The sequence below is a fragment of the Tauraco erythrolophus genome, chromosome 24 (assembly GCF_009769465.1).
Source record: "Tauraco erythrolophus isolate bTauEry1 chromosome 24, bTauEry1.pri, whole genome shotgun sequence".
Lineage (NCBI taxonomy): Eukaryota > Metazoa > Chordata > Aves > Musophagiformes > Musophagidae > Tauraco > Tauraco erythrolophus.
This window is the reverse complement of record NC_141488.1, coordinates 847,119-874,223: the sequence shown is the minus strand read 5'-3', so window position 1 is coordinate 874,223 and position 27,105 is coordinate 847,119. Positions and strand designations below refer to the sequence as shown.

At 46.5% G+C, this 27,105-nt stretch overlaps 1 protein-coding gene across 3 annotated transcripts in view; it reads right to left on the bottom strand.

The window, feature by feature from the left end:
* Positions 1–4,778: 4,778 nt before the first annotated feature.
* Positions 4,779–27,105, bottom strand: part of EYA3 (EYA transcriptional coactivator and phosphatase 3) — a 65,229-nt gene continuing 42,902 nt past the window's right edge. For 2 of the 3 annotated variants that reach the window (XM_086625949.1, XM_086625950.1), the window contains 11 exons: positions 18,832–18,914; positions 16,481–16,664; positions 14,198–14,337; positions 12,274–12,357; positions 11,614–11,703; positions 9,810–9,868; positions 8,753–8,913; positions 7,077–7,191; positions 6,511–6,632; positions 6,142–6,242; positions 4,779–5,341 (listed from right to left, as the gene is read on the bottom strand). In XM_086625949.1, coding sequence (XP_086482075.1) covers positions 5,261–5,341; positions 6,142–6,242; positions 6,511–6,632; positions 7,077–7,191; positions 8,753–8,913; positions 9,810–9,868; positions 11,614–11,703; positions 12,274–12,357; positions 14,198–14,337; positions 16,481–16,664; positions 18,832–18,914 — 1,220 coding nt within the window. In that variant the 3' untranslated portion in view covers positions 4,779–5,260. Of the gene's footprint in view, positions 5,342–6,141; positions 6,243–6,510; positions 6,633–7,076; positions 7,192–8,752; positions 8,914–9,809; positions 9,869–11,613; positions 11,704–12,273; positions 12,358–14,197; positions 14,338–16,480; positions 16,665–18,831; positions 18,915–23,466; positions 23,605–27,105 lie in introns of all 3 variants that reach the window. The other variant, XM_086625951.1, reaches the window with a different exon arrangement.

The following is a 27,105-nucleotide window of genomic DNA, read 5'->3' as shown; positions in this document are numbered from 1 at the left end:
TATTTATTATTGGCTTTTTCAAAAAAAAAAAAAGAAGCAACAGTTTGTTCTCTGTGTCTGTTCTTCCCGTGCCCGCTGCTGCCGTTGCAGCTTAGGGAGGTGGATGCTGGTGGGGGAGAGCTCGTTCCTCCTGTGCAGCAGCCATCTGATCTTTGTGTTGGCAGCCAGGATTCTCCTCCTCCTGTTTTGCTGTTAAGGTCAAAGAGTGCCCGTTATCACCGTGTTCAGGGAGGGACAGGGAAGGAGGCAGTGACTCCCCTGCCCTGGGCAGGCGGGGTGACAGGGTGCCCCCAACCTGGGGAGGGCATTGCAGGGCTGTGCAGGGTCAGGGCGCGTGGGGGCTGTGCTGCTGCCTTGTGGCAGTGCTTTGCCCCTTCGCAAACCGGGAAGTGCATTCCGGTGTGAGTTCTCTGTGGACAGAAACTCTGGCTCTGCCCTTTGCCACGGCTGCCAGGTCCCTCCCTGCTGCGGGCTGAGAGAGGGGGACAGAGCTGAAGCTTCATGCTCGAAGCTGGCTCTGGGGCCTGGGCACGTCACCCCTTTGCTGCTACCCCAGACGGTCGCTTTCCTCCTTCAAGCCGCAGATGCTGTTGGGGGGGTGGGGTGCTGGCAGGGTGCAGCAGCTCCGTGGCACTCCATCCTCCCCAGGGAGGGGCAGGGCTGTGTCCTGGTGCATGGCTGCAGCGTGGCTCAGCACTTCTGGCTCATTATGGACACCTCGTGGTCCCTTTGTTGGCATTTCCACCACCACACCCTGACACCATGCCCGGGCTGGAGTTGTCCATGACCAGTTTCTCAGCTGTACGTGGCTCTTGGTGTGGCCGGGGTGGGGCTGTGCTGACACCCGCTGTTTCCCAGGTGGGGCTGCCCCCGGCTCCGTGCCAAAACCTGAGCAGGCTCCCAAATGAACCCCGGGCTCTTTTTGCTATTACCCTGCCAGCAGCTGTGGCACATCCTGGCAGCCCCTGGCATTGGCACGTGGCCTTTTCCCCTCGTCTCCATCACCCACTCTCCTGTCAGGACCCTGTCCCAGGAGGAGATCCCCCCACCCCGTACCAGCGGAGGCAGCAGGAGTGGCTGAAACACTCCTTTCCTTGCCATTCCTATAAGGAGATAAGCCCACGGCCAAGGGCAGTGGCACCGCAGTAGAGGCTGGGAGGAGGGGTGGTTGTTGGCCTTGTGCGAAAGAAAAAGGAAAGGGAAGGCGTGTGTGGGACTAGCCCAGTACCATGTGCCTTCCCTGGGCACCACAGCAGCACCAAGGAGCTGGCATCTCCACTGCTGGCATCTCCACTGCTGGCTCCCACAGGCTGCTCCAGCGATACAGGGTCTCCAGTGGCTGCTTGTGCCCGCAGCTGCAGTGGGACCTGTGGCACCATCACCCTGAATGCTGCTGGTACCACCGAGCCCAGTCCAGGCCGTCACAGGGGACAGGGACCGACTGCATGGGTGTCAGAGAACAGGCTGAAGCAGTGACTATAGAAAATAAAGACTTTTTTTTTTTTTTTTTTTTTTTTCCCAGTTCATAGGACAGTTCCCATTATGCAGACCATGAACTGGCAAAAGCTCTGTGGCAGGCAGTGCCCAGGCCTCACCCCTCTCCCGCTGCCAAGGGGTGGGTAATGCAGCACGGGCTGTTGTGGGCTCCGGGGGTCTTGCTGCTCTCCAGGAGCACCAGCATGGACGTCTCCTAGAGGGCTCTCGGAGGCAGCAGATATTAGTGGAGCAGGTGTTTTTTTTTAAAAAAAAAGGTGGGCTCAGCACCAGTGCCCTGGGCCAGCTGTCAGGCTGTCACCAGTTCAGCTACAGCCAGGTCAGGGTAATGGGAGAACACAGAGACAGCAGAAAACCAGTGCTTGGATAGAGATGCTGTTCCTGCCACACAAGAGACAGGAAAAGTCTTAAAATTCAGCCAGCAGAGGGAAAAATAAAATAGCCAGGTCAACCTTTATTAAACATAAACACAGAAATGTACCATCAACCTCCTGTTATAAAAGTACTTTACATACATTCAGGGAGACATCGTATAAATATCAGTATGAAATATCACTGGCTGCAAGAATTCCACACTCAGCTAAAATTTTGCTGACATCTTAAAATTTCCTTAAAACATTTTAAAGTAAACAAACACAAAGCAAAGCCAGCCAGCTGCTGGGCTGCTTGGTACCTTGGGTCCAGCACTCACTGCGAGTGCCTGGGCAAAACGCGTCCCACCCCCAGCATGGCTCTCCTGCAAGCTGCTTTGGTCGTTAGTGAAGCCAAGGGGCTGCTCGGCCATGCCGGATGGTAGGAGGTTAAGGCACAGGTTTTAATCCCAAAGTTCAGCTGGCCAGAGAACAAGATGTGCTCTGAACAGGCTGTTACACAGGCTGGGGTATCTCCCAAGCCTGCTTACAGGAGACCTTCAGATGAGCTGAGGACCTGCAGAGATGTTCAGGATCCAGCACAGACTCTTCTGTGACTGTATCGTGATCTTCTGGTAACATTTCCGACCCTGGGAGCAACGGGGCTGCTTCTCAGCACGGCTCACTTCCTACCAGATCCGCTCTGGCTGCTGCAGTAACGACACTTCTCGAGGACTACAGATGAACTGGACTCTCTGTGGACCCAGCAGTAACGGAGCTGTCGCCCTGTAGCATCTCTCCCTGCTGTGAAACACGAGCACACACCCTCACGGGTACCCCAGCTGCCTGGGAACACTCAGTAACACACCTGAGCTCTCCACCTGCGCACACGGCAGATGGGAGAACATCCCCCGCAGGCTCCTGCCCCTGATTCTCTTCCAAACCTGCTGCTGAGCGCTGCCCAGTTATTTCCAGCACACCCCAGCTTGTGCCAGGGGCTCTGCTGGGCCAGCAGCTGGGAGCGGAGCGGCAGCTGTCAGTGCGGCTGAGACATCCCCTTCACTGCAGCAGAAAGTGGCTCCTCTGATTTTTCTAACGGGACAAGAGGTCGCGTTGCTCGCAGGCAGCTGCTGCTACACAGCGTGCTCCTGAAGCAGAGAATTCCTGGGAAAATACGCAGACCCAGAGTGCCCGCCTGAGAGCAGAGCACAAGGTCAACACCTAGCAAGGAGCTGGATAGAAACCAGACCACTCCCGACTCCTGTGACCACCCTGGCGAAAGAGAAACTCCTCCAATTTTCATTTTTTAAAACCAAAACCAAACCTGGAGCTAGAAATACGTGAAACAGACACCTCTGTGTCCAGTCCCTTAGCTCTGGGGATGCAAACCACTTGCTCTAGACACCTCCTCCACCGTGCTGACCGGAGCTGGCACAGGAACAGACACTCCCAGGGCACAGCAGAGCTGATGGAAATTATTCCTCAGGAATCAGTGCCATGAAAGGAATGCAGCAAACATCACCTGCTTCTCTGGACACAGCCTGAAGCGGGTCAGCATCCTCCCTGAAGCAACACGCTTTCAGATCAGTCCCCTGTGGGTCCCAGACGGGCCATGCTGGGCTGGAGACGAGAGATCCGGGGGGTTTTGGGTGCAGCTGCGGCGTTTGGCTCAGCAGGAGCAGCAGAGGCGTGCGGTGCGGCACAGCGGACAGCTTCCTCCATGCAGAAACCCATAAATGATGTGCCAGCTTTTGCGCTTTGTGTCTTTTGCCGCTTTTGCTCTTTTGTGCTTGCTGCGCTGTTGCTCTATTGCCTTTTTTTTTCCCCTCTCTCTCCCAGTACTCCCACTCTCGGAGTACTCTCTCTCTCTCTCTCTCCCCCCCTCTCTATTTCGGGGCCTCGCGTTCGTCTGGGATTGCAGCTTCGGGACGAGACGGGCTTCGCATACGAGGGGGTGGTGAGCACCTACCCTGTGTATTAAATCATCTGTACTAAATTGTTCTTATCTCAACCCACGGGTATCCCATTTCTCCTTTAATTCTCTCCCTCATTCCTGGGGGTGGGGAGGGGGAGTGACCGGCTGTGTGGGTTCAGTTGCTGGAGTGGCCTGACCCACAACAGTCTTAATTGGCTGATTTTGCCATCGGGGTACAGGGAGGAGGCAGATGTCACTGAACACAGCCTCACCTGGCACAAAACCAGCACCCTGTGCCAACCCCGAGTCTCCAGCTGGCTATTTCTGGCTAGTGGTACTGCAGGTCACTGACTCCAGCCTTTTTTCCGAGATGGTAGCAGAAAAATCAGTGTAAGCATCCCTCTCAAGGCCAGCGTGCTGCAGGCTGCCAAGTCACAGTGTCTCAGAAAATTAAGTCCCTCTTAACAAGGGTTTTGTTTCTAACTATGTAGTTAGGCTAGCGTAAAGAAGAATACAAGAAAATTGCATCTGATTCTACTAAAAAGAACTCACTCTCACAAATGGAATCAGGAAAGCAGAGGTGAAGGTCAATAACCATCCCCTTCTTTGTATCATTCATGAGAATTTAGTTCTCTCAGATTATTTCCAGGCCAGACGAGGATGCTGTTCGCATCTGAGCAGTCTGCAGTAAAGTTGTGCTGTATCTAATGTTCGCAGGCAGTTTTGTTTCCTTTTACAGGGAAAATCTACGGGATCTATGGTCTGGGTCATGGACAGCTGGAATCCAATGATCTCCTATTTGTTAACAGGGCTCGTGCACACATTGACTAGAAGCCACCAGGATCAACTCAGAACACCGACACTTTCCTCTACGAGGAACCACGTATCTCAGAAACATTCCCTTATCTTGCTATTTTCCAGTAATCCCACGTTGAGGAAATAACATAAGGACATTGTAATAAATTAACTGCTTTGAACAGCCAGGGAAGGAGAGAGGACACATTTCACAGCAATAGAGGTATTTTTGACATTTTCATTAATATTTCCCATGGAAAAAAAAACATAGCTCTTTTTGGCTTTGCGAAACAAGGGAGGTTCAGCTCTGCCATCAGTATTTTTCTATAAAAATAACATTTTGTGTTTACTTGGGTTCTACAACTAAGCTGAATAGAAAGGAGAAGGCTCTTACAAATACTTCTGTTGTATCACCCCCTCCCTCTGGAGACTACCTGCCAGAGGAATTCAGCTGGCTTCTGTAAGTCTCTTCTTCAGACAAGCTCTAGCTCTGCTGAGCCTAGTGCTTCTTTATGGGACACCTTTGTACTTGGCAGGGCCTGTGCTCCTGAGGAAATGACCTGCTGTCATGTTCTACTGTACAGTTTGCATTAGGTATGTTTTCTTCATCAAGCTGAAAAGTGAGTCCCCAAAGGTATGAGATTTCTGCCTCCCCAGTGATGGAGAGGGCTTGCAGGAGCTGCAGTCACGCCTTTGCTGCAACTTCTTACAGGAAGTCTAACTCGAGGGCTTGGTGAAGGGACACGAGGTCTGCGTGATTTGTGATCCTCCAGAAAGGCATGTTGTGCTGTAACAGAGAGACGACAGAGTCAGGTTCAATCAGTGATTTCACAAGGAGGTGGAAGCAGTCAAGGTACACACCTGCAGGGCTGTGCAACACCGTGTTTGCGGCAGCACTGTCTGAGCACACCATCTTCAGGAAGGACCTCAGCTGTATGCACACAGGTATCTGAAGCTTATCTGCACATCTGCTTATGACAGGCACCAGCACTGGCTATCAGCTGCTTCATGATGGAAACCTCAGTGCTCAGCTGTGAGCTGCTGCTTAACCCAGGAAAGCCTTCCCAGGGCTCCCAGGGAACCTGCGTAGGTGACAACTCTAGCACGTGGCAGACAGTGTGACATGCAGAGCCGATGTCCTGACAGTAATCTATGCACCTCACTGCCTTTCATTGGCATGACTGAATCACCTAGTCAGGCCTGTCCAAATCAATCAAACTGTTTGCTCCCTATTTTTAATTCAGACTAATGACAGATGCTGTGTATTGGTCTGGCAAATGAGTCCTGACTCTGAGAACTCGCATGATCCTAACTCATAGCTGCATACTGTGATCAAGACATGCTACATCAAGATACTGTTTCACAGGGACAATGTTATACGCAATCCTAAAGAGTAGAACAGAAACTTTAAACCCTGAAGAGCCAGAAAACTCCCAATCTTAACATAGTGAAAGATCTCTTGCATGAAAGGCAAAGTTTCCTCTGGCTTCCCCTGGCCTGAAGAGTTCAGCTGTGGAAAAAGAGTCTCCGCAGAAAAAGACTGCGGCAGCAGCTTCCCTTTGCACCCCCCCAGAGGCAGAAACCCACCTGCTTGGCTGCCACCTCTTCGTCACGCCCATCTCCAATCACCACATAGGTGACTTTCTTTCCGAATCGTGACACGATCCTCTCAAAACAGCTCTCTTTACCTGCCAGAAGACAATCCCATTAGAATGAGCCCTAGGCAGAGTAGCAGAAGCTCCAACAGGTCCCTTCTTCCCAGTACAGAAACACTTTCTTGTCTTACTGGGAAGGGGATAACACCCAGTTCAGCTCATGAGGCCACCACTATTGCATGGCCAGCTGGATCACAGCAGCCACGGGGGCTGCTCAGCTGCAGAAATTTTATTTCCTGTGTAAAAACCCCAGTAACCCGCTGCGACCCCTCTCTGCCAGGTACTCAGCACGACCCCTTACCTATTTTTGTAGCACTATAAATATTTTCGATGGGAAACACCTCGCCCAATCCATACAGCAGAACTTTGGCAAGAGCTGGCACCAGTTGTGTGGTTGTGATCAGGATGTTCACACAGTTTTTTCTAAAAGACAAAAAACACTTGTAAAAGCACCTCTGTGGCCAGTGGTGCCCAGGGCTGCTCTGGGCAGCTTCCTGGGCTTTCCACAGTGCCATGTGCTTTGTTGTCCAAAGCCAAGAGGCTTTTAAGGCCAAGATTTCGATTCATGGTTTTTGTTTGTTTGCTTTTTGTTTTAAGCAGAAATTCTCTGGCAGAAATGTAATTTTGCGAGCACAGTCCTATTTTGGGGACCTTCTTAACAACACATGTTGCAGCAGAAAAATCCCAATGGGTGCTCAGGAATGGAGTTCCTGCACCCGCTCACTTTGCTTCCCAGCACCTGTGACCAGCAGCTCTCAGTAGTATTACACATGGACACTGCTGCAACACAGCACTGCATCCACTGCATGTGAATGTGAGTGAGCGGCCGGGCTGAGAAAGCAACACACACATTTCCAGTTTCCCCACCTGGACTGTATGAGTAGCAGGGACTTCAGTGCAGTTTCCAGCCAGGAATCCGTCAGCACTTCTATATCGGTCCGCAGTCGCTGCAGCGCTTCCCTCTTCTGCGGGCTGAGAAGCCCTGGAAGACAAGCAACACACGTTTTCCCAGCTGCCAACAGGATTTGCCATCCCCTAATTTAACAGCTGCCTGTTCAGCAACAAATAACACGGTACTGAAGGCATCTGGAAGTTGAGACTGTCTCGAGGCAATAAAAGAAACCAGCTTCCAGTGACACGGATGAGCCCAGACACCCATCTGTGACTGACAGTAGGGAACTGGGAAGATACTTTTCTCTGATTATTTCAAACCATTTCTCAGGATACATGCAACAAAATGCACTTCTCTTGTACAAAGCACTCACGACAGCAGATGTTGTCCAAGGCCACAGGCAACAGGGAAGGGAACTCCTGCATTCACCCTGTCTGACCTCCTGCTCCCCACAGGCACAAGGACCGTTCCCACTTCAGGCTCTTTTAGGTATCTTTTTTATCCCTTATTTTAAATCCCTGTATTTTTTTATCCCTTTTAGATATCATTTTCTCAAAGCATCCACTTCTGGATTAAAAGCAGACAGAAATGGAGGCCATAACTCAAACCTGCTTCCGTCATTAAACCCAACAAGAAAGGAGCATCTTGAGTCTGAACCTCTCTCCACCCAATTTCCAGCCATGACGTATGAAACCCCTACCTCACTCCAGCCCTCTGACACTGAGGCCACGGGGAACCCACTGTGGGCTGCACTGCTAACTGCTTTACCATGTGGCTTTAGACAGGTCTTGAAAAACTTTGCATCCAGGTTTCCCATGTGCAAAAATATGGAATAATGGTCTGATCCCTACCAGAAATAAGGTAATTGCAGTATACAGAAATGCAGACTTACACTGACGGATTTTCAAGGCTGAATGTTATCGTTTTGAACACCTGGTTTGTAGAAAATACATCCCAGAAAATGTTCTATCAAGGATTTTTTTTGTGTAGGCAAAGGGTACCCAAACCCACAACCCAGCAGGCCACGTCACCCTGCCAGGTGAGCTGCTTCAGCAGCACCTCTTTCCCAGGGATGTCAATGGCAAGATTCAGACCAAGCAGAAAATTTCTCTACATTTGGTATTTGTGGTTTGCATCATTGTTACTACTTTGGCATTGGAAGGGAAGCAAAACTAGAAGACCTCAAGTGACTTCGTGAACCGATGGTATAGATGCCATGTCAGACTATGAGCACAACAGTCAAAAGATGAACACTATTTCTTGACAATGGCATGATAAAAGGTATTTTGTGAAGACACAAGTGAAAAGACCTCCTAAGCAGCACGACATGTAAGTCATGCAGGCCCATTCCAAGCAGAGTGACAGACAGCCTTTCATACAAAATTAGCAAAGGGACACTGCTGGCACCAAAATTTTCTCTCAGATACAGGATTGACTGACCATTCCTATCTACACGATAACTCACAGAGTGCACTCAGTTTTGGAAGACGTACCCTCTTAGATTCCATGGAGATCTGATCCCACACAGCACTCAGAGAATGGCTACTTTTCATACCCAAACATTCAGGGAAGCAAAAGCTCCGAGGAAGGATGGAGAATGGCACCACAAACTCCATTTAGTGCTCAGGTGTCGGTGCAGGTGAACACTCACCTCCAACGTTGCTTTTGTACTTGTCGTAGATCTCTCGCACTCGGCGGTAGCGGAAGGCCAGTTTTTTCATCCAGTCCACTCCACTCTGGACACCAACTGACGAGCTGTGATTTGTGTTACTTCCTGAGCCACTGAAGCCATCCGTGGAGAAATTGTAGTTGCTGTTCCAGAAAAGCAGAGCTGTTACGTGTGCCACAGAAACAGAATCACCGCAGCTTTCCTGGTGGGGATGTAGACTCCAGCTCTCACAGCAGCTGGAAAAGCATCTCAGAGAGGAACTCTGCACAACCACCACTGCACCTCGACAGCAGAGACCAACTTCTATGGGCAATGTACTCTGATACCCAACTAATTTGCTCCCAGTTCTGAACTGCTGGACTGAAACGTACTGATGCAACTCCGCTTTTGCACAAAACCTTCCTTTGCCCTTTGGTGCTCACTCCTCTGTGACGGAGAGCATCCTTCCCACTATCACTTTCTCATCCTGCAGTGATAAACTCCAGCACAGTATTTTCCAAACATGACATCTGTGTCTTTACATCACAGCTGCAGCTCCACAAGCAGATGAGCTGCTTTACTGGCTCATGACTGCAGGAAACAGGTCCTGCTTCACCACCTTTCCCATATTTCTTTCTCCCTGGCAGACAGGCACTTCTCAGACCTTTCCATCAGCCCATTCAGCTCATTAATGCAGCAGAAAACTTAACCTCACCCCGCCTGATAGCGCCCACGATCAGCTCACAGAGGGATGCAAGTCACAGACAGACTTTAAAAGGTCAAGACGTGAAGTTTGGAGTGTTGGTTCTCCGTTCAGGACACACCGCTGAGCACATAGGCAACATTCAACAGTGGACAATATAACTCACATCTTAATTCCAAAAGTCTTAATGTTTCGTAGGTCTTCAAAGAAATACCACCCAGCAAACAAACACCATTTGCCAAGTTTCACTCCCTGCACAATACTGACCTCCAACCCTTAACCCCATTTGGGTCTGAAGTCCCCAGAAAAAAACAGATTACATCAGCTATACGTCTCATGCATTCATCAGTACACCACCTTAAATCTTGGCCATTGTCATCTGATGCCACGTCTTCTATGTGTACCTGGTCACATTCCTGTTTAAGAAAAAAATAAAGTCACACTGTAACCCAGAAACATACTGAAATTTGCAGATTAAAGCAAGCATGATATAAAACAATCCCTCACATTTCCCAACAGCAACAAGCCATGCCATACTGCCTCCACAGACTTATACATAAGCTTCAGCTAGCTTTGTTTTCCAGCACTAGGTTTTACTTCTCAGCACCTTCAGGTCCTTGCCAAGACTGGGATTTGAAGTACCAGAAAAGTCTGAAAAAAACATGTTTCTATGACACTTTGAGTTGCTTGCAAAAAAGGAACTTCGATGCTTACTAAGCAGGCTGGGCTCAAAGCTCACTTGTCATTTGAAACCCAAAAGGGGAAAAAGCCATTTCACCAAACCAAACCAAAAATACCCCAAACCCACATTATCTGGTCAAGTATTGATATTTCATTTCATTAACGTAACGGTCAGATCCGTTACCAGAGAGCCACAGCACAAACCACGGAGTGAAACATCAGCGTGGTGGCACTGTCGAGACTCCGGCGCTCGGCACAGCCGATTTAACCCCGAGATAAGCTGCAATTACTTTAGCACAAGATGTTCATTTTCCCACTGCTGCTACTAACCAACACCTACAGCAATAAGTGCTGTTGTTGATCACATAGTTAACGTATCAATGAGTCCCTTTCTAGCACAAAAGACTGTATTTGTAGGGTTTTTTTTTTCTGGGGCAGGGAGGTAACTGTCATTACCACGTTAGCAAGTCCACAGCTGCCAGGAGTCACAGCCACAAATGGAAACTTCATTTAAGTTTCTGTTTGCATCAACAAAAGCATGTTGTTTTCCAAAAATGTGCACCAGTGATGCATCTATGATTAATTATTCACTGTTCATATTCAGCCTTCCTAAGCTTTAAACTAGTCCTGTAAATTCTGCAAATTAGGTTCGTGAGTCCATATTTGTGGACTTATATCAAAGAAGCCATGAGTGTGGAAGCTTGCTGTTTCCAACCATTTCATTCTGGATTCTGGCATAACTTCATACCTTCTCATACAGGTCGCATTACTGTGCCCATTATTATCTGATAACATATCATAGCACAGCACAGGGTATGGTCATGATTAAAGCAAAGATTTATATTCGACTTCTATGGTGGTGGTGCAGAACAGTGAGGTGTTAACTTGGCAAAGAATACTGCACATGAAGGAGGATGGGAGCTTATCAGCAGTCCTTGAGGCAGGACGGGAACAGGAGAGCAGCAAAGAGCTTGCAGGAAACAAAACAGAGGGTGCTGTGGGACCTCCATGTGTACAGCACGCTTGCCCTGGTCCTTCATGGCTGTTACACAGCCAACGTAACCTACCCAGACACTGGCTGAAATGCACAAGTTGTATTTTGTCCTTGGCTTAGTCAAAGCCCCCAAGAACTGACGTTCTCAAGGTCACCTTTTTCCCCATATCTCTGGTCTTCATTTCAAAACAGGATCAGCAAAAGCAAAGTGCTTACCAGTCCAGAATGCAAATATCGCTCTTTTATTTATACAGATTCAAGTAGAAACCCATAACAGAGCTAATGACACTAGAAGTCTGCAGAATGTCTGTCTCCAATAAAAGAGTAAATCTCTTTCATTTGGTTGTGTTTAGAGCCACTTCAGTTTTTGTAGACTGTTATGTTGCAGCACTAAGTGGCTCTGAAGCACAACTGCCCTCAAAAACGGGGCAGTGCAATTCTAATTCTAACGTGGAGTCACGCCTTTCGAAAACATTTGCCATGTACCTCCAAGTCATTGAAAAACAAGTGAGTATCAGCTACTTCAAAAATCATCTCCTCCATTGACAGACCCGAGCCAATCACTAGGGTTGGATCCTGGCAAAACAAAAAGAGAAAACGTAAATTCCCTGTGGTTACAGGCAGAAGTAAACTGTGATAAATCTTTCCACTGTGTATCGAGCCTGATGCAATTGCATCTGCATTCAGTGGTGTGAACTGCCATTTCCCTAGTATTTTAAACAGCTCAATTAAAAAAAAAATTCCACATTTTGGTAATACAGTGACCCAAAATTTAACAAAACACTTCAGTACTGCATTTTCAGAGGCAACACAAAAAAAACCTTCAAAAATCTTCAATATATTTTGAAGGAGAAAAAAAATCATTCTTGTCACTAGGTGCTATGACCTCAATAATTCCCAATGAGGATAAAAACAGTTTGACATTTTAAGACTTGTATTATTAGAAGGGAAGTGTTTGTGATGTTCATATCCTAGCTCTGTATAAAGACAAATTTAGTGTTCTTTCCCCACCCCAAACTTCCAACAAGTTAAAAGTATCACCTCGTACGTTTAAAACAAAATACAATTTTCTATTCCTTTCCCAAAGAATAAATTTACTTCTGCATGATGGATATGTTTTTTCTTCCACAGAAAAGACAGTATTACCTTGCCATACTTCTGAGCATAAGACCCTGTGAGAAGTGAATGGAAGATTATGATGGTCTCATCCAGGTCCCAGAGAAACACTCGCTGCGCAGAGAATAAAAGCAGGTTAGAGCTGAGATATTTCAAGCACTGAGCTATAATAAAGGCAAGTTTTAGGGTTAATTTTTGTGGCTAGCTTGCAGTATGCTTTTAACAGAGATGAACAACAGTATTCATCTTACAGGCTGAACACATTATTAATTAAACAATTTCATTTTAGCGCAGTGAAGTTTATATACCACTACAGTGCACCTATATGCTCAGAGTAACGCTCTCTTGGTCAAACTATTTCAAAAGCTTCTCCTGCTTTTTTAGTTACAAAAGCAAAAAAGGAACTTCAGAGCCCTGCTAGGGTAGAAGTTTAGTGTCTGTGATCTGGAGAGCACCAGGTAAATGACCTTGGTGTTATTCAGAGACACTTTTGTTGTAAGTAAGCGCGATCGGCTGCCATGAGGAACAGCAGAGTTTCAGTACAGAAGGACTTTCTTAGATAAACTTGAAAACTAGGCCAAGAGGAACTACAAGTCGTGCAATAACTGCAGATTCTGCATGTAGGGTAGAATAACCCTTTGTATTGGTCCAGGCTGGAAGGAGCTGGAGGGTACAGTGGACATGAGGCGCAGCATGAGCCAGCAGCACCCTCTCCGTGTGGATAAGAACAACTGCATGCTGGAGAACACTAAGCATGCCCAGCTGATAGAAGGTGCTGTATCACCCTCCTTGGCACCGGGAAGGTCACCCCAGATTGCATCCCCAGTTCCAGAGGTATGTGAAGAAACGGCCAGCAAAAGGCTGTCGAGATGCTCAGCAGCCTGGAGAAGAGGCTGGGAGCGCTGTGATGGTTTATCTTGGCAAAGAGAAGACTAAGGGTGATTTAATAGCAGACCACAACTAATTGAAAGGGAACTGCAAAGATGATGGAGACAAATTCTTCTCAGTAGTAGCAGATGGAAAATTGCCACGGAAGAAGAAAGGGAAATTTGCAGCCTGGGAGATTCCAGTTGGAAACAGAAAACCCCCTTCCCCAGGTGGACATGGTAGTTCTTGGACAGGATCTCCAACCTTGGAGGTTCTAAAGACTCAGCTAGACAAAGCCATGGTCCTAATGCTGGGAGACAGTCAAGAGGAGACTGTCCTCTGGGCAGGAGGCTGTACTAGAGACATCCAAATGTCTCCTCCACTGATGCGCCACTATGAATCCAAGACATATTTAAGTGATGTTTGTTTGTCAAGGACCACTGAAGAACTCACTTGTGCCAGTTCTCAGATAACATAGGTCATGGGAATTTCCCAAATTATCTCTCAGTACAGGAAAGACTGTTGGAGCAAGTCCAGAGGAAGCCACAAAAGTTAATCATCAGAGGGCTAGAACACCTCTTCTGTGAAGAAAGGCTGAGAGACTTGGGATTGTTCAGCCTGGAGAAGGCTCCAGGGAAACTTTACAGTAGCCTTTCAGTACTTAAATGGGGCTTATAAGAAAGATGCAGACACACTTTTTATGGACTGTAGTGATAGGACAAGGGGTAATAGTTTTAAACTAAAAGAGGGTAGGTTCAGACAAGATCTAATGAAGAAATTTTTTATGATGAGGGTGGTGAGGCACTGGAACAAGTTGCCCAGAGAGGTGGTAGATGCCCCATCCCTGGAAGCGTTCAAGGTCAGATTGGACAGGGCTGTGAGCAACCTGATCTACTTGAAGATGTCCCTGCACATGGCAGGGGGTTTGGACTAGATGACCTTTAAAAGTCCCTTCCAACCCAAACTATTCTATGATTCAAATCATCCCCTTCCATTTCCATGGAGACAAGATGAAATAAAGAGAGAAGGACTTTTACCACCATACTAGTCTGCAATGCTACCTGTAGAAAACAAGGTTACTACTTACTTCCAGTTCACTGTCCTGTGATGAGGAGGTATCTGCTTTCCTCTTCCCCCTGTTCTTCCCAGGGATGTGTTTTCTTGCCTGCTCATCTAACTCTTTACTTGCTGTTGCTCTTGACAATGAAGGACTTGTGGATGCATCTCCTAGAAGAAACAAATCACACAGCTCTCACCCTCTCATGTCTCAGAATAAACACCAACATAAAGCTTACAGCATTTGGCCACAAAGCTCCTTTGCAAAAGGTTAAGATGTTATCTTGCTTTATTGATGCAGTAGTAGTTGAACCCTTATTGCAACATAAAACATGATTTCTTTGTCCCATCATTTCAAAACAGCTCTGTCTCCTCAATTCAGTCCACCAGGACTGAGCTACTTACTGCATCCTGCCTGCAGGACAAAGCCAAAGACAGAGCACCCTCCGTCCTAAGACCTGTAACCCATCAGATGTCTCACTGCCCTGGAGCTGCTTTATTACTTTATTACTTTTATTACTTTTTGAGAGAGCACCAGAAACCCTTGGTCTGGAATGAGTGTACAAAGGAAAGTATTTAACGATGCATCTCCCTCCCAGATTTCCCAGAAAGCAACACTACACAAGGCACGCTGTTCCCACCTCCACATACACTTCCTGCTCCTGTGTCACTGTGAGCCTTCGACTAGCAGTGAAATGACAGCACAGCGTTATCTGGAGCATGTTCATCACACACAAATCCACAGTGTGCTAACTGTGAAAGACAGACTACAGCTCCATGGACCTATCCAAGAATTAGGAAAGAATAAGGGATGATCTCAGCCCTGGAGACACAGACTTGGCCAAGCACCGTGGCCACAACTGACAAGGAGACGTAGGGAGCCTATTCTGTTACTAGTCAGAACATCCTTCCCAGGGAAAGAGTAAAGCACCACCATAAAAAAAAAAAAAATCAATGCTTTGATGCACAGAATATTACAACCGTGATGGGAGATACTCTCTGAAGCCTTTAGTAACAGTTCAGGCAGGAGAGATCTGGTTTTCATTGCTGAACATGACATTATAAATTATGGTGAGCTCAGGTCAGCTGTCCCAGCTATGTCACCTTCCAGGTTCTTGTCCACCCCAATTCTGCTTGCTGGTGGGTTGTGGAGGAGAGAATGCCTTGACAGTGTGCAAGCACTGTTCAGCAGCAGCCAAAACACTGCTGTGTTATCAATGCTGCTTTAGCCACAAATCCAAAACGCAGCACCAGTACAGCTGTTATGAAGAAAGTTAACTCCATCCTGGCCAGACCCAGGTCACCAACAAAAATGAAAAGAATCTGTTGTGTTTTTTTTTTTTTTTCCCCAGCCTATCAATCTGCAACAGGCAGCAGACTTCAATTTAAAACTGTTCAACGACACAAGAATAATCTCAGAACTCCTTCCGTAAGACACTGGAAGGAGCACTAAGTCTTTATTCTTGTCCTTGTTCAGTTTAGAAAACTGTGGGTTTGGTGAGGAAATGTTAGTCAGCAGCACTGCGGCTGGTACATGACACGGCATTAGTGGCAAGGTCAGCCAAAGACGTGACTGCTCCAGAACAGTCGGCCAAACCTTTTCAGTCCACTTGGGACATCTCTGCTCTTACCAGCTAAAACCTCCCCTGGCCAAGCGACAGGTGACGAACGCTGTGCAGATGCAGATCTGCTCACAGGCAAAGCACAGCAGAACAGCTGTCATTTCAAACATGGTTTATGCCATGAAGCAGAAGAAAGGAAAGGATGTACCCCTGGGCACATCAGAGACCCACTCATCCATGGTGAAGGCCGAACTACAGCTCTTGAAAATGCATGAGCAGTCCCAGAGGACTCCCATAACGGACTGGCAGCTATATCATGGCTGTCAGGCAATCTGAACGCCTGGCTGCGGGAGGAAAAGAGCTGGCATGAGCTATTGAGACTGGATATCATCAACTGCCTTGTAGACCAAGTGAACATTCAGCCCAGCACACTGACAGAACCAATGGTCCTCAAGGAGCTGCGGCTGGCAACTCTTCAGTCACCATGGGAATTGCCTCTCCCTTGGGCATTCAGAGCATGTGGCAGCTGCTTCCTGAATCGCGGCAGGATAAGAGTTCCAAAAGGTAAGTTTGGCTGGCCCACCACAGTACTCCGCACACCAGTGAGGCCGGGCTGCAGGCAGATGTCCTGCCCAGCCCAGCACGCAAAGGTGCTGCAATTACCTTTTGGAAAAACGTCTTCCCCATGTCTGCACACCGTACTGTCTATCACAGGCATTTTGCAGCCACCCTGCTAAAGATCCAGCCATTACCGGAGGAATGTCGCTGCGCTGTCCGCGTAGGCACCATGGCGTTTGGTTTTTCAACCGAATACGTGGCTGTTGCTAACGCGCTGCTCTCCGTGTTGCTGTCTGCTGGTGTTACGACTCCAAAGCCAGAACTCGGGTAGCACGTCTGGTACTGACTTTGGCCAAGGATGGTGTACGTAGGATATTCCTGTTGGAGGAAAGGATTGGTTATGACAGGACACTTCTTTCAGAAAACACTCGACATGAAGATGACTTTTATGGTAGAACGTGCCAGTCAGAGAGCAATCCCAGCCAGAGCAGAGCCTGGCTCCATGCCATTTCTCTCTGCGTATGTAAGACACCCCCACACGGGCTGAGAGCTCTGACGCCCAATGCCCCTGCACAGGCAGGTTCTGCAGACAGGAGGCCACTCCTCTGCCTCCAGTTTCTTCAAAAATGCATTCACTCTGAATGGTGTGACAGTAACAGGGGAGTACTGAGTGGATGCCAAGGCATCAGCCCACTCTGTGCTCTGGAATTTGTGGTTTTGTCTTGCATTCTACCTTCTGATACCAGATGTACTGACAACAACAGAAGGCCGTCTTGGCACTGGCTGAGGGTGCACTCCAGCCACAGGAGCTCCATGTCCTGCCTTCAGCAAGCAATTATTTTGCATGCTGTGATGAAAGGTATCTGTCCTGGGGTTGACTGGGACAGAGCTTTTCTTTTTAGCAGCTGGAAGAGCTCTGTGTTTTATATTTACGCTGGGATTTCTTGCGAGAAGAATGTTGACAGCACACACTGATGTTTACAGTTGGTGGTGAGACATGAAGGACCTTTCAGCTTCCCGTGTTTTGCCGGTGTGCAGGAACACAACAGGCTGGGGGGGCATGGCTGGGATGGGGGGTCCACAACTGCCCTTAGGATTTGAACTGAGACTGAGAACTGAGGGGCAAATTGGCCAAGGGAGTGTTCCGTATCATGCAGCGTCATGCCCAGTATGTAGACGAGGGTTGACTGGGAAGAAGGGCTTTTGCTCTTTCAGGAACTCTCTTCCGAGGGCTCTCTCGAAGTACTCTCTCTCTCCCTCTCTCGCTCTCTTTTCGGGTCTCTCACTTGTCTGGGATTGCAGTTTTGGGACTTACCTGTTTCAGAATCGTTTGCTGGGACGGGACAGGCATCGGTCACCGAGTGGTGAGCAATTACACTGTGCATCACTTGTTTGTACATATTAGTATCATTATACACACATATATAATTTTATTATTATTTGTCATTATTATTAATAAATTATTCTTATCTCAACCCACGAGTCTCCTTCCCTTTTCCCCTCTAATTCCCTTTCCCGTTCCCCGGGGTGGGGGAGGCTGAATGAGCAGCTTAGTTGGCTGGGCTAAACCACAACAGTACCCATTGATGAAGACCAGACTATTTACTCATTTAGGAGATCACTAAGCATCTGAAGCCGTGCTTGAGGATTTTAATCTCTGCTACTGATACTAAAGAAAGCAGTCACCCCAAATGTCGTGTCACATTCTTCTGGCACACTGTGCACTCCCTGTTCCCTCAAAAAACAACCTGGATTTGTGAACCAGGTACCTTGGGCTGCACTACTGAAAGAAAATATTTTTTGCTCTTACAGCTCCAAGCAAGTTTATGTTAATGAAAAAACCTTAAAAAGCAACGGCATGAGCATACAAGGATTTTTGTGCATCCATTGCATTTTCCACACTTCTTATTCTCTTTCTGCAAAGTTGTGACACTGAGGGTTCTTTTGCTTATCTAAATATTCTGAATGACAGGTAACCGCTGACAGGGCTATACATTACCCACAGCAGGTCGCAGCCAGCGGGAAGGGCTCTGCTCTATCCGCAGGGCTTTCTGACTTTGTTTTATTCTAGCACCATCAGAAAGCATCTCCTCTTTTCTGTTTTGTTTGTTTGTTTTGTTTGTGTACAACCTATTTTCCTCTTCTTGCTGAGGGAGAACAAAGGCATTTAAAAAACATTCACCTATAATCCTCCCTGTAGGTTTGGTTCTCAAAATAGTTCTACTATTTTTTCTCCACTGTCTCACTTGCAGAGATCTCAGTACCCTGTTTAAGATCCACCACACAATCTGCAGACAAGGAAACAGCTCTGAACAGAGGAAGTGAGTTTGTTGCGAAGGCCTAAGGGAAAAGTGTCATGGTCAAAGAGAGAGCAAGAGTAATTTTGCTGACGTTGAGGTACATACTGGTCCCTGTAACTCCAGTACCCACTGTGCTCTATTTGAAGTGATGCAAATATTTGGCCTTCCTTTGTTAGTTTTGGGCAAGGTGTTAAACAAAGGTGAAGGAGGTGCTGCACGTAAATATAATGAGGAAGAAATTTTACCTGTGAGATGCTGGCTACTGCTGATGTGGAAATATTGACAACAGTCGAGGATGTAGAGACTGGACTGGCGTTAGTAGTTGATGCTGTAAAATCAAGAATTACTGCATTAAATGCTTCTAGAAAAGCACAAGAGTTGAGACCAATCCAAGCTGTGAAATAAGTACTTACTAGGCTCATGTGCAAGCATTTGTGCTTCGCACTCTGCTTGTAGCAGCCAACAAAGAGTTGGGGTGTATTTTGAAACCAGTTAGATTTCAACTGGGCTTACAGGGAAGGAGAGCTAGCATGTCTTTAAAAACAGTACTTTCAAATGTTTCAGAAACCTTTTCCCTCCATGCCTGCTAAGCAACTGGAATACAAACAAAATGGTTTCACATCTTTACTAAAAGTTTTGAGAAGACAACGATCACATTCTGATGTTCGATCAGCAACAGTTGAAAACTAATCAGAATAAATCAGTAAAATGGATTTGAATGTGTCTAAATCAGCTCTGACAAAAAAAATTCTCTCTGTATTGGACTTGGCATACTTAGTGTAATTAGATAAAAAAAATTAAGGAAACAGTAAAAATGTTTCAAATAGTATAAAAAAAGTGCTTCCGACTGGAGAAAGTAAACATATCTCCCCATATCCCAGTGAGACAACTGTTTTTTAGAGGACACTTTTTGAAATAATTTGTCAACAGCTTGTAGGACAACTTATTAGAGACATGTAGTAGTTAGTATGAATTTTAAGACATTTAATAGCCTTTAGGTCACTGCATTCAGTTCTTCCAAAACACAGAAGAGGCTGCTAGAGCATCATCTGGGAACACCACTCATTTAGCAGATTTTGTGGTTTTACAGCTACTCCATTAAACGTTACTCCACATGGGGTTTTGGGACCCTCAAGGATTAGTGAAAACAAATAATGAAATCAGCATGAACAAAATCAGGATGTACTAAACCAGGAGCCACCAAGAAATGCTTTCTTTTGCTAAACCTTCTTTCTCTGAACACAAATAGAAACAAGAATTGCTTTTAGATGCTTATGAAAAGACTTGCAGAAATCCACCGTATCGCCTATTTTACCATTACTCTGAGAAAAGCTCTCACTTTCTGCAACTAACACCCATGCAGAATTCACCCCAAGACCCAAGCTTCCAAAGGCTTCAGTCCTACCCCAGGGAACCAGACCCCACCACAAACTCTTTATCAATGTATGTTGTGTGATGGCAAGCACAGATACTACCTGGTGAACAGCTCCTGGAAAGAGGAATGGATCCAAAATATGCCTCAAAAAAGATGAAAACCAAAAGAAAATATCTTAAAAGAGGTGCAGAAATACACAGTATTTACAAGAGGTGAGAAATATGAAAGGCGGCATCTCTGCAGAAGCAAAAACCAGGGTAAGTGATTAGTCCCTGGGAATCCCCTCATAGAAGGAGCAGCAGTGTTGAAAAATAGATGGGAGAGAATTTTGGAGGGAGAATATTTAGAAAAAGGAAAAAAGGCTGCACTGAACAGCAATAATGGTACTGAAGATACTCATTACCTACAGTAACTCTGCAGCTACTAGAAGCACAGCTGTGAGAGTAAGGTACCCATCAGATACTCCTCAGAAGCAACTGCTACAGAACAGAGGTGAGTTTCCAAATCAAACTGCTTTCAACTATATATGTCAGGGAAACGATCAAGGCTGTTATTACCTTAAGAAAAAGTCACTTCCTAGGGCACTGCAAAGAGCAGCTCTCCAGAAAACATCCTCACTAATGCAGAACAAACCTGCTGCAAAGCCAGAGGAGATGAACTATCTAGAAGACAGATTATTCTACCACCTCTCTCAAGATTATCACGGAGAGCAAACAGCAAGCAGTTCTCACCTGTAGTGCTCTGAAGTGGCTGCCTCTCCACCGAGACAGATGGCAGAAGTTAAGAAATCACAGAAAAATATTCCAAGTGCTGAGATTCTGGTAAAAACACGGATTCCCTCATATGAACTTCATTGTTTATCTTAAATCTGTTCTCCTTCCAACATTTCTTTTTTAATTACCCTTTATCTGTACAGTGTTACACACCAGATCTTTACAAACAGCTCCCACTACACGGATTAACCAATTCTTTCTGCACTGTGGGTCAGTTCCTTTTACCTGTGAATGGGCCAAAAACATGCAAAAATGTTTGGCACAGATGAGCCAAAAGGGACCACTTCATGGTCTCAGGTTCAAAAAAGCAGAAAACTCAAGTATTGCCTTGAAGCTGCTGTGACTTTTTCTCTTCTCCTCTCTTTCTTCCTCACTTCCAGACCTCATCCTCAGATCTTATATCCCTACCTCCCCTGCCTTATTCATCCCATTCGCTTTTGCTTCAATTGTTTTCAAAGATGTTTCAATCTCCTTCATGTGCTGGGAGAAGAAATTGCAATGAATGCATTTTATGTTTCACTTGGCTGCTTTGCTCTCCCAGGGAAGGAAGAGGCGAGGCAAGAAGCAGTCATTCCTCCCACGTCACTCCCAGTGCTTCCAAGCACCTCTGCGACGTACCACCATGGCCTCAGCTCACGTGAGTACAAAAAGCAAAATTCTCAGTCACCAAGTGCCTCTGACCATTTACCAGGGTTCAAATATCACAGTACTTCAGTCCAGCATCTGCAGACTACACTATATCCACGCATGGAAATAACCTCCAGAGGGACAGCAGCATTGTACAACTGTGTGTCACCCTCTTATTTTGACTGGAGAGAAAAGAGAGATTTTCAAGAGATGACTAACAAAGCAACTTTGCTCCAGCCCAAGTACTGACCTGACCCCTCAGCAGGCTGCTTGCTAATTTGATGAAAAGGAAACGTAACAAATCCAAAAAAAGGAAGAGTTTCCTGCCAGTTTGCAAAAAGTTTTCTGAAAAGCAATAGTATTTACACCATTCAGGTGACTTTTTCACACCTTCAAAGAGCAGCCTGAAGGGAAACTCTCCTCAAGTCCCACATGCTCAGGGCAGCATGGATCAAATGTTTTAAAATCCTTGTGTGCAGCGAGGCCCCCGGCACCTCACCGGTCCGCAGGGATTCACGTGCTCGCCATGGGGCATCACTGGCCAACCTGCCAGGGCTCATGTTGTGCAGAACCATTTCTGACCCTTGGCAATTAACGCTGGTGCGATGAAACACTATAATCCATTCTGCTGGTGAGAGAACCTGGAGAAAAGTTACGTTTGAAGCAATGTAGTATATCCAGTGTTGTATTACTCATGTCATGGGCATGAAAAGCAAATTAAGAATAAACATTACACTGGGCCATTTGCTGTCACAATGATGCACGCTGAGCGAGTAGCATGACATAGCACATGGCCTTCCCACCAGTGGGAGATATGCTAAAACCCACTTACTGCTAATTTTAAAAGTTTTTCCCCTTTACTTAGCACTCATTAGACCACGTTTGGAGATGGCATTCAGTTTGAGGCCTCAAGCACAAGAAATACGTTCATAAAATTCAGTGGTTCTGGCAAAGAGCCACCAAAACAGGGAGCTGGAACACATGCCCTGCAAGGGGCAGCTGGGGGGAGTGGGACTGTCCAGCCTGGAGAAGAGATGGCTTTGGGGCATCTGACAGCAGCCTGCTGGTACCTGCACGGAGCATCAAGAAGACAGTGCCAGGCTCTTTTTGCCGGTGCAAAGCAGGAGAAGGAGAGAAACAGTCACAATGTGGAAGAGGAGGTGCTCTGAGTTGACGAAAGAAAAAAAGTTTCACCATGATGACAGTCAGGCACAGGAACTGGCGAAATCTCCACCCTCAGAGGTTTTTGAGACCCAACCGGATAAAGCCCTGAGCAAACTGTTTCTGAATTCAGTGTTAACTCTTCTTTGAGCAGGAGGCTGAACTAAAGATCCCCTGAAGTCCCAGAATTATTCTATGAAAATATCACACAGGAAATAGATTAAGAATTTTTGAAATGCTTTTTTTAAAACTACAGAGACACGTTTTCACAATTCATCACCCAAACATAAATGGCAAAAATTCTCCCTAAAAAAAAAAATATCAGTTTGCACATATTTGCCATAAGCAACAATATTCCATTATTCAGCTATCTAGAACACTTACTCCTAAAAACTGCATTGGAAGCTGGTGAAATTCAGCACCTGGCTTCTTAGATATGGCACTTCCAGCAGTTGTAATATGTGTAGGCTAGTTCTATACTAAGAAATTAACTTTCTAGCAGATCCACCACGTTGGGGGAGTGTGTGTGTATGTGTGTGCGTGTAATACATGAGAGCCATCTACCTCCAGAAGTAATTAATTAAAAAAAAAAAAATCCAGTGTCAGTCAGCATATTTCTTGACATCAAGCTAAAGACCACCAAGAAAGAGCTTGAGCTGCAAGAGCATTCCCAGTAAAGGCATGCAAGAATACAACATTTAGTCTCCTTTCCCCTTCCCATTTGCTCCTCACCCTGTGAAGTCCATCAGCATGGCACCAACAAGCCAGCCTGGTGCATACAGAGGTACGTAGCAAATACAAAACCAAACACACACACAAAGAGAAAAGAGACAAAGCATAAAGAAGCATGCACAAACCAAGAACAAACGTGCAAGCCTCTCTATTTGTGGTATCTGGACTCAATTAGGTGGAGAGAGATGCAGATAAAAACCATGCCAAGTTACCTTCAATGGAATAAGAATAATGTGCTGGGCTGGGCTGGCTTGTGGTTAACCCTGTAGTGCAGGTAAGAACACTGTGCTGACTTGTAGATGGAGTCTGAATTAAACCACTTTCAGGTTTCATACCTGGCCACAGTGCACCTGAATCAGATAAATTGGACCAGTTACAAACAAATATGCTGGGACCAAAGAGCATGCTGCTACCTCAGATTAAGATTTTTGCTTGTCACAAAAGCAAGTTACAAATCACACATGGAAAATGTTTAATTTCTGCAAAAGTAAATGCTGACTGTCAGGCTGTGCACGGATTAGAGCTGCTGACAAAACGGGCTGAAAAAGAGAAAATTAAAAGCACCAACAAGACCAATTTCCAAAGCTTCCAACTACAAATCTGTCGGTGTCAGTATGACTCACTGCCACGTCGGTGTAAACGGACAATCCCTCTGACGCTGGGCTGAGGTGCGCAGCGCTGCAAACCACCCCAGCTATTGCACAGCGAGGGCAGCAATCTCCACCGACTGACAACTGCAAATACAGAGCTCAAAAAAAAAAAAAGGAAAAAAGTTCTAAATGTTTCTTCTAGATGTCCTGCCATTCTGGAAAGCATTTGTCACCACACTGGCAAAGCACAGAGCCAGCACAGTGACTGTGACTCATCTGTACAAGGCACACGCAAGCAATGTGGTTCCAGGTCACCGTGTTGAGGTGTCGTCTACTGCACTAACAGTGGAGAAACAGCAACCAACTGCAGCAGCTCAGCTCCGGCTGGTTCTTCAGGGCTCCTCAGGCTTTTGTTTAAGTTAAGCCCAGACCAAAGGCATTTCTCCTTGGTCCTGGTTAGAAAGCCAGCATCAGTTGAGAGATCTACTTAAAACCAAGCAGGGCTGCGCAAAGCGGAGGGACAAAGGACATTTGGTGCTAGACACAAAGCTCAGGGCCAGAAGAAGGACCATCCGCCTTCTTAAACTCCCAAAAAACTGTACCAAGGCTGCGAAAGCCACCTGCAGTCTTTCATCCACTCCGGCAGGACAAGCCACGGGCTATGAGTCTCTCACCCAGAAGACGTGAGACACTATTGAGCTGGACAAGAGCAGCCACTCCAACAGCTCACTCCATGCTGCAGCTTTGTCAGAATTAAATTCTGCAATGGCTCTTTGATTTATTTACATACTTCATCTCAAACTGTCACCTATGAGTCAAATCAAGTCATTCACCTCGACTTGACACAGCCACGCCAGGGTTTTGAATCTTTGACTCTGAAGTTGAGTCTTCATTCCTGTTTCAAACCTCTAGAACGGTAATAATTAGCAACTAGAAGGGAAAGATTGATTTAAGAAAGACTATAGATGCATTGCAGAAACTCTAGAAAAAAATGTATGAGAAACAGATCCTCTAAGGAGAGTGGGAGTAGTTGTATTTGTTCAGTCTGGAAAGGGAGTGTCACAGTTTTCCAATAAGTGAGCAGTTTTCAGAAGGAACAGTAACCAACAGCTCCTCGCAGTGCAAGACAGACGGACAAGAAGCAGACGGCAACATAACCAGATGGTCCCAGGACACAGATGTGCCTAATAACTGTGACAACGAAGCACAAACCAACTCTGAAGGCTGTGGGATAATTATCACACAAGGAGTGTAACACCAGCTCAGACACACGTGTCGGGGGTGTTCACAGGGTTGGTGGGGTGCAAGTGGAGCGGCTGACTCAGGTTGTGTGTTAAGGCATCTTCCAGCCCCTGCTTTCCATGGCTGTCTCTTTGTCATCTCCTAGGATAGACACGTTTTACCTTCCAAGAGCAAGGCACGCTCTTGCCCTGGTGGCACGCATCCTTGCTTCTTGCTCTGCAAGGCAGCACTGATGAGCTAGCACAGCCTCGCGGGTGACAGAGGGGAAGCCGGGCGAGGGGGATGAGACCCCTCCATGTCCAAGAGCGGCGCCAGCGCTGGGGCAGAAGAACGTCACAGCACATGTGTACGTATGTGGAAAGGCTTCACACAGGATAGTCCATCACTTGCAGTTTTTTAATGTAAACCATCACAGCCACAGCATTTCTAACACCAACTTACAGCCACACATATGCAGCTTGTATGTCACTACTATTATTTTAATGCTTCTTTAACAAAATCTCTCCAGACTACAAGTATGTCCCATGCAGAATAATGCACTAGCCACCACCAAAAGAGTATTACAGCACAAGTAGAGGTGACAAGCAGCATCATGACCTCAAGTCTAGGCTTGTGTTTGTCAGCTTGCTTGAATTTCATCCTTAAAATGTATCTGCTTTGTTCCAGTTAAATAATCCACGATGCCTTCTTTCTGGCATACAAAGGAATACACAGTAGAAGGTCATGCAAACCTCTGGAACAGGCCCTTTGATGCTGGTAAAACATCTGGCCAAGGTGGCTGAGTCCTCACCTGCTCAACAGAGGTTTTGTGAGCAGAAACAATTTGCAGAATTTCCTCTGCAATCTTCATGTTCAGTCCTCTACTCTCCACCTGTCCATCGCACCACGCAAGGTCAGTATGATCAAGCAGGTTCCACTCCAGTATGATTTCCATCACTGGAAATACGACTTTTAACATCTTCCTAACACTTAAATTCAGACTAAAAATGTGGGTATTTAATAACAGATCTCAAAATCCATACCAAGACGTTTCAGTAACTGATCACGTTTCAGAAGATGTTTAATAGACAAAAGTTCCTATGAAGCCAACCGAAAATGCTGATCTCTTTCCTAGGTCTTCAAAGAATTTTTACTGTTACATTCAGACTATAACAGTGAAGCAGCTAAGTACCCCCAAAATCCAGAGCCTTTGAATTAAAAAAAAAACAAACATCCAAATACAGCCACACAAAACACAAACAAAACCCCCTACATCCTCCCTCCCCTCCCAAAAATTTAGAGATAAGTCTAAACCACCTTTTTAAAAATCTTGGCCTAATGCTTCAAGAGAGTATTCCACATATTTACAGATATTTACCTTAAAAAAAAAAAAGCAACACAGTAAAATACCAAAGAACAGACAAAGCAGCCTCAGTTCGCTGTTCACAACAAACTATCAACAAACACCAAATAAAAGAAAGAAAGGAAACCACCAGCCACTGTTCAGATACAGCAGAAACCAGCGCACCAAGACACTGAAATCGAAGTGCAGGCACCCCGGGAAGAGAAGCACATTCCAGCCACCCAGCGTGGGGTCGGGCACAGTTTGTGGGTAACGGACCGTCACGACAACACCCAACACGACAACCAGAAAAAAAGGCAAGGAACAGACTGCTTAGAGAGCCAGCAGACAAAGTGCACCGGCAACTGAAGACCTGGGTACGGCCACGGCATCAGGCTTCACCGCACTGGTTCAGCTTTCCAGGGACGAGCTCTCCTGGAGGAACGAGGGAGCTCAGAAAGCACAACAGGCAAAGGCCTCTGGCTCCCCAGGACGAGCCAGCGCGGTCCTCGCCCACGAGAAATCCTGCGACCACTATCACGACAGGTGGTTGTTTTTAAAAACCTCCAAAAGGGCAGTCATACTTGAACCCTACTGGCAGGGACTAGGCAAATACCAACAGCCACCCAAACGACTCTGTTCTCCTCAAGCTCCTTCAGCTGCTGATAAAACAGCCCAACAGACGCCGCAAAGCTTCC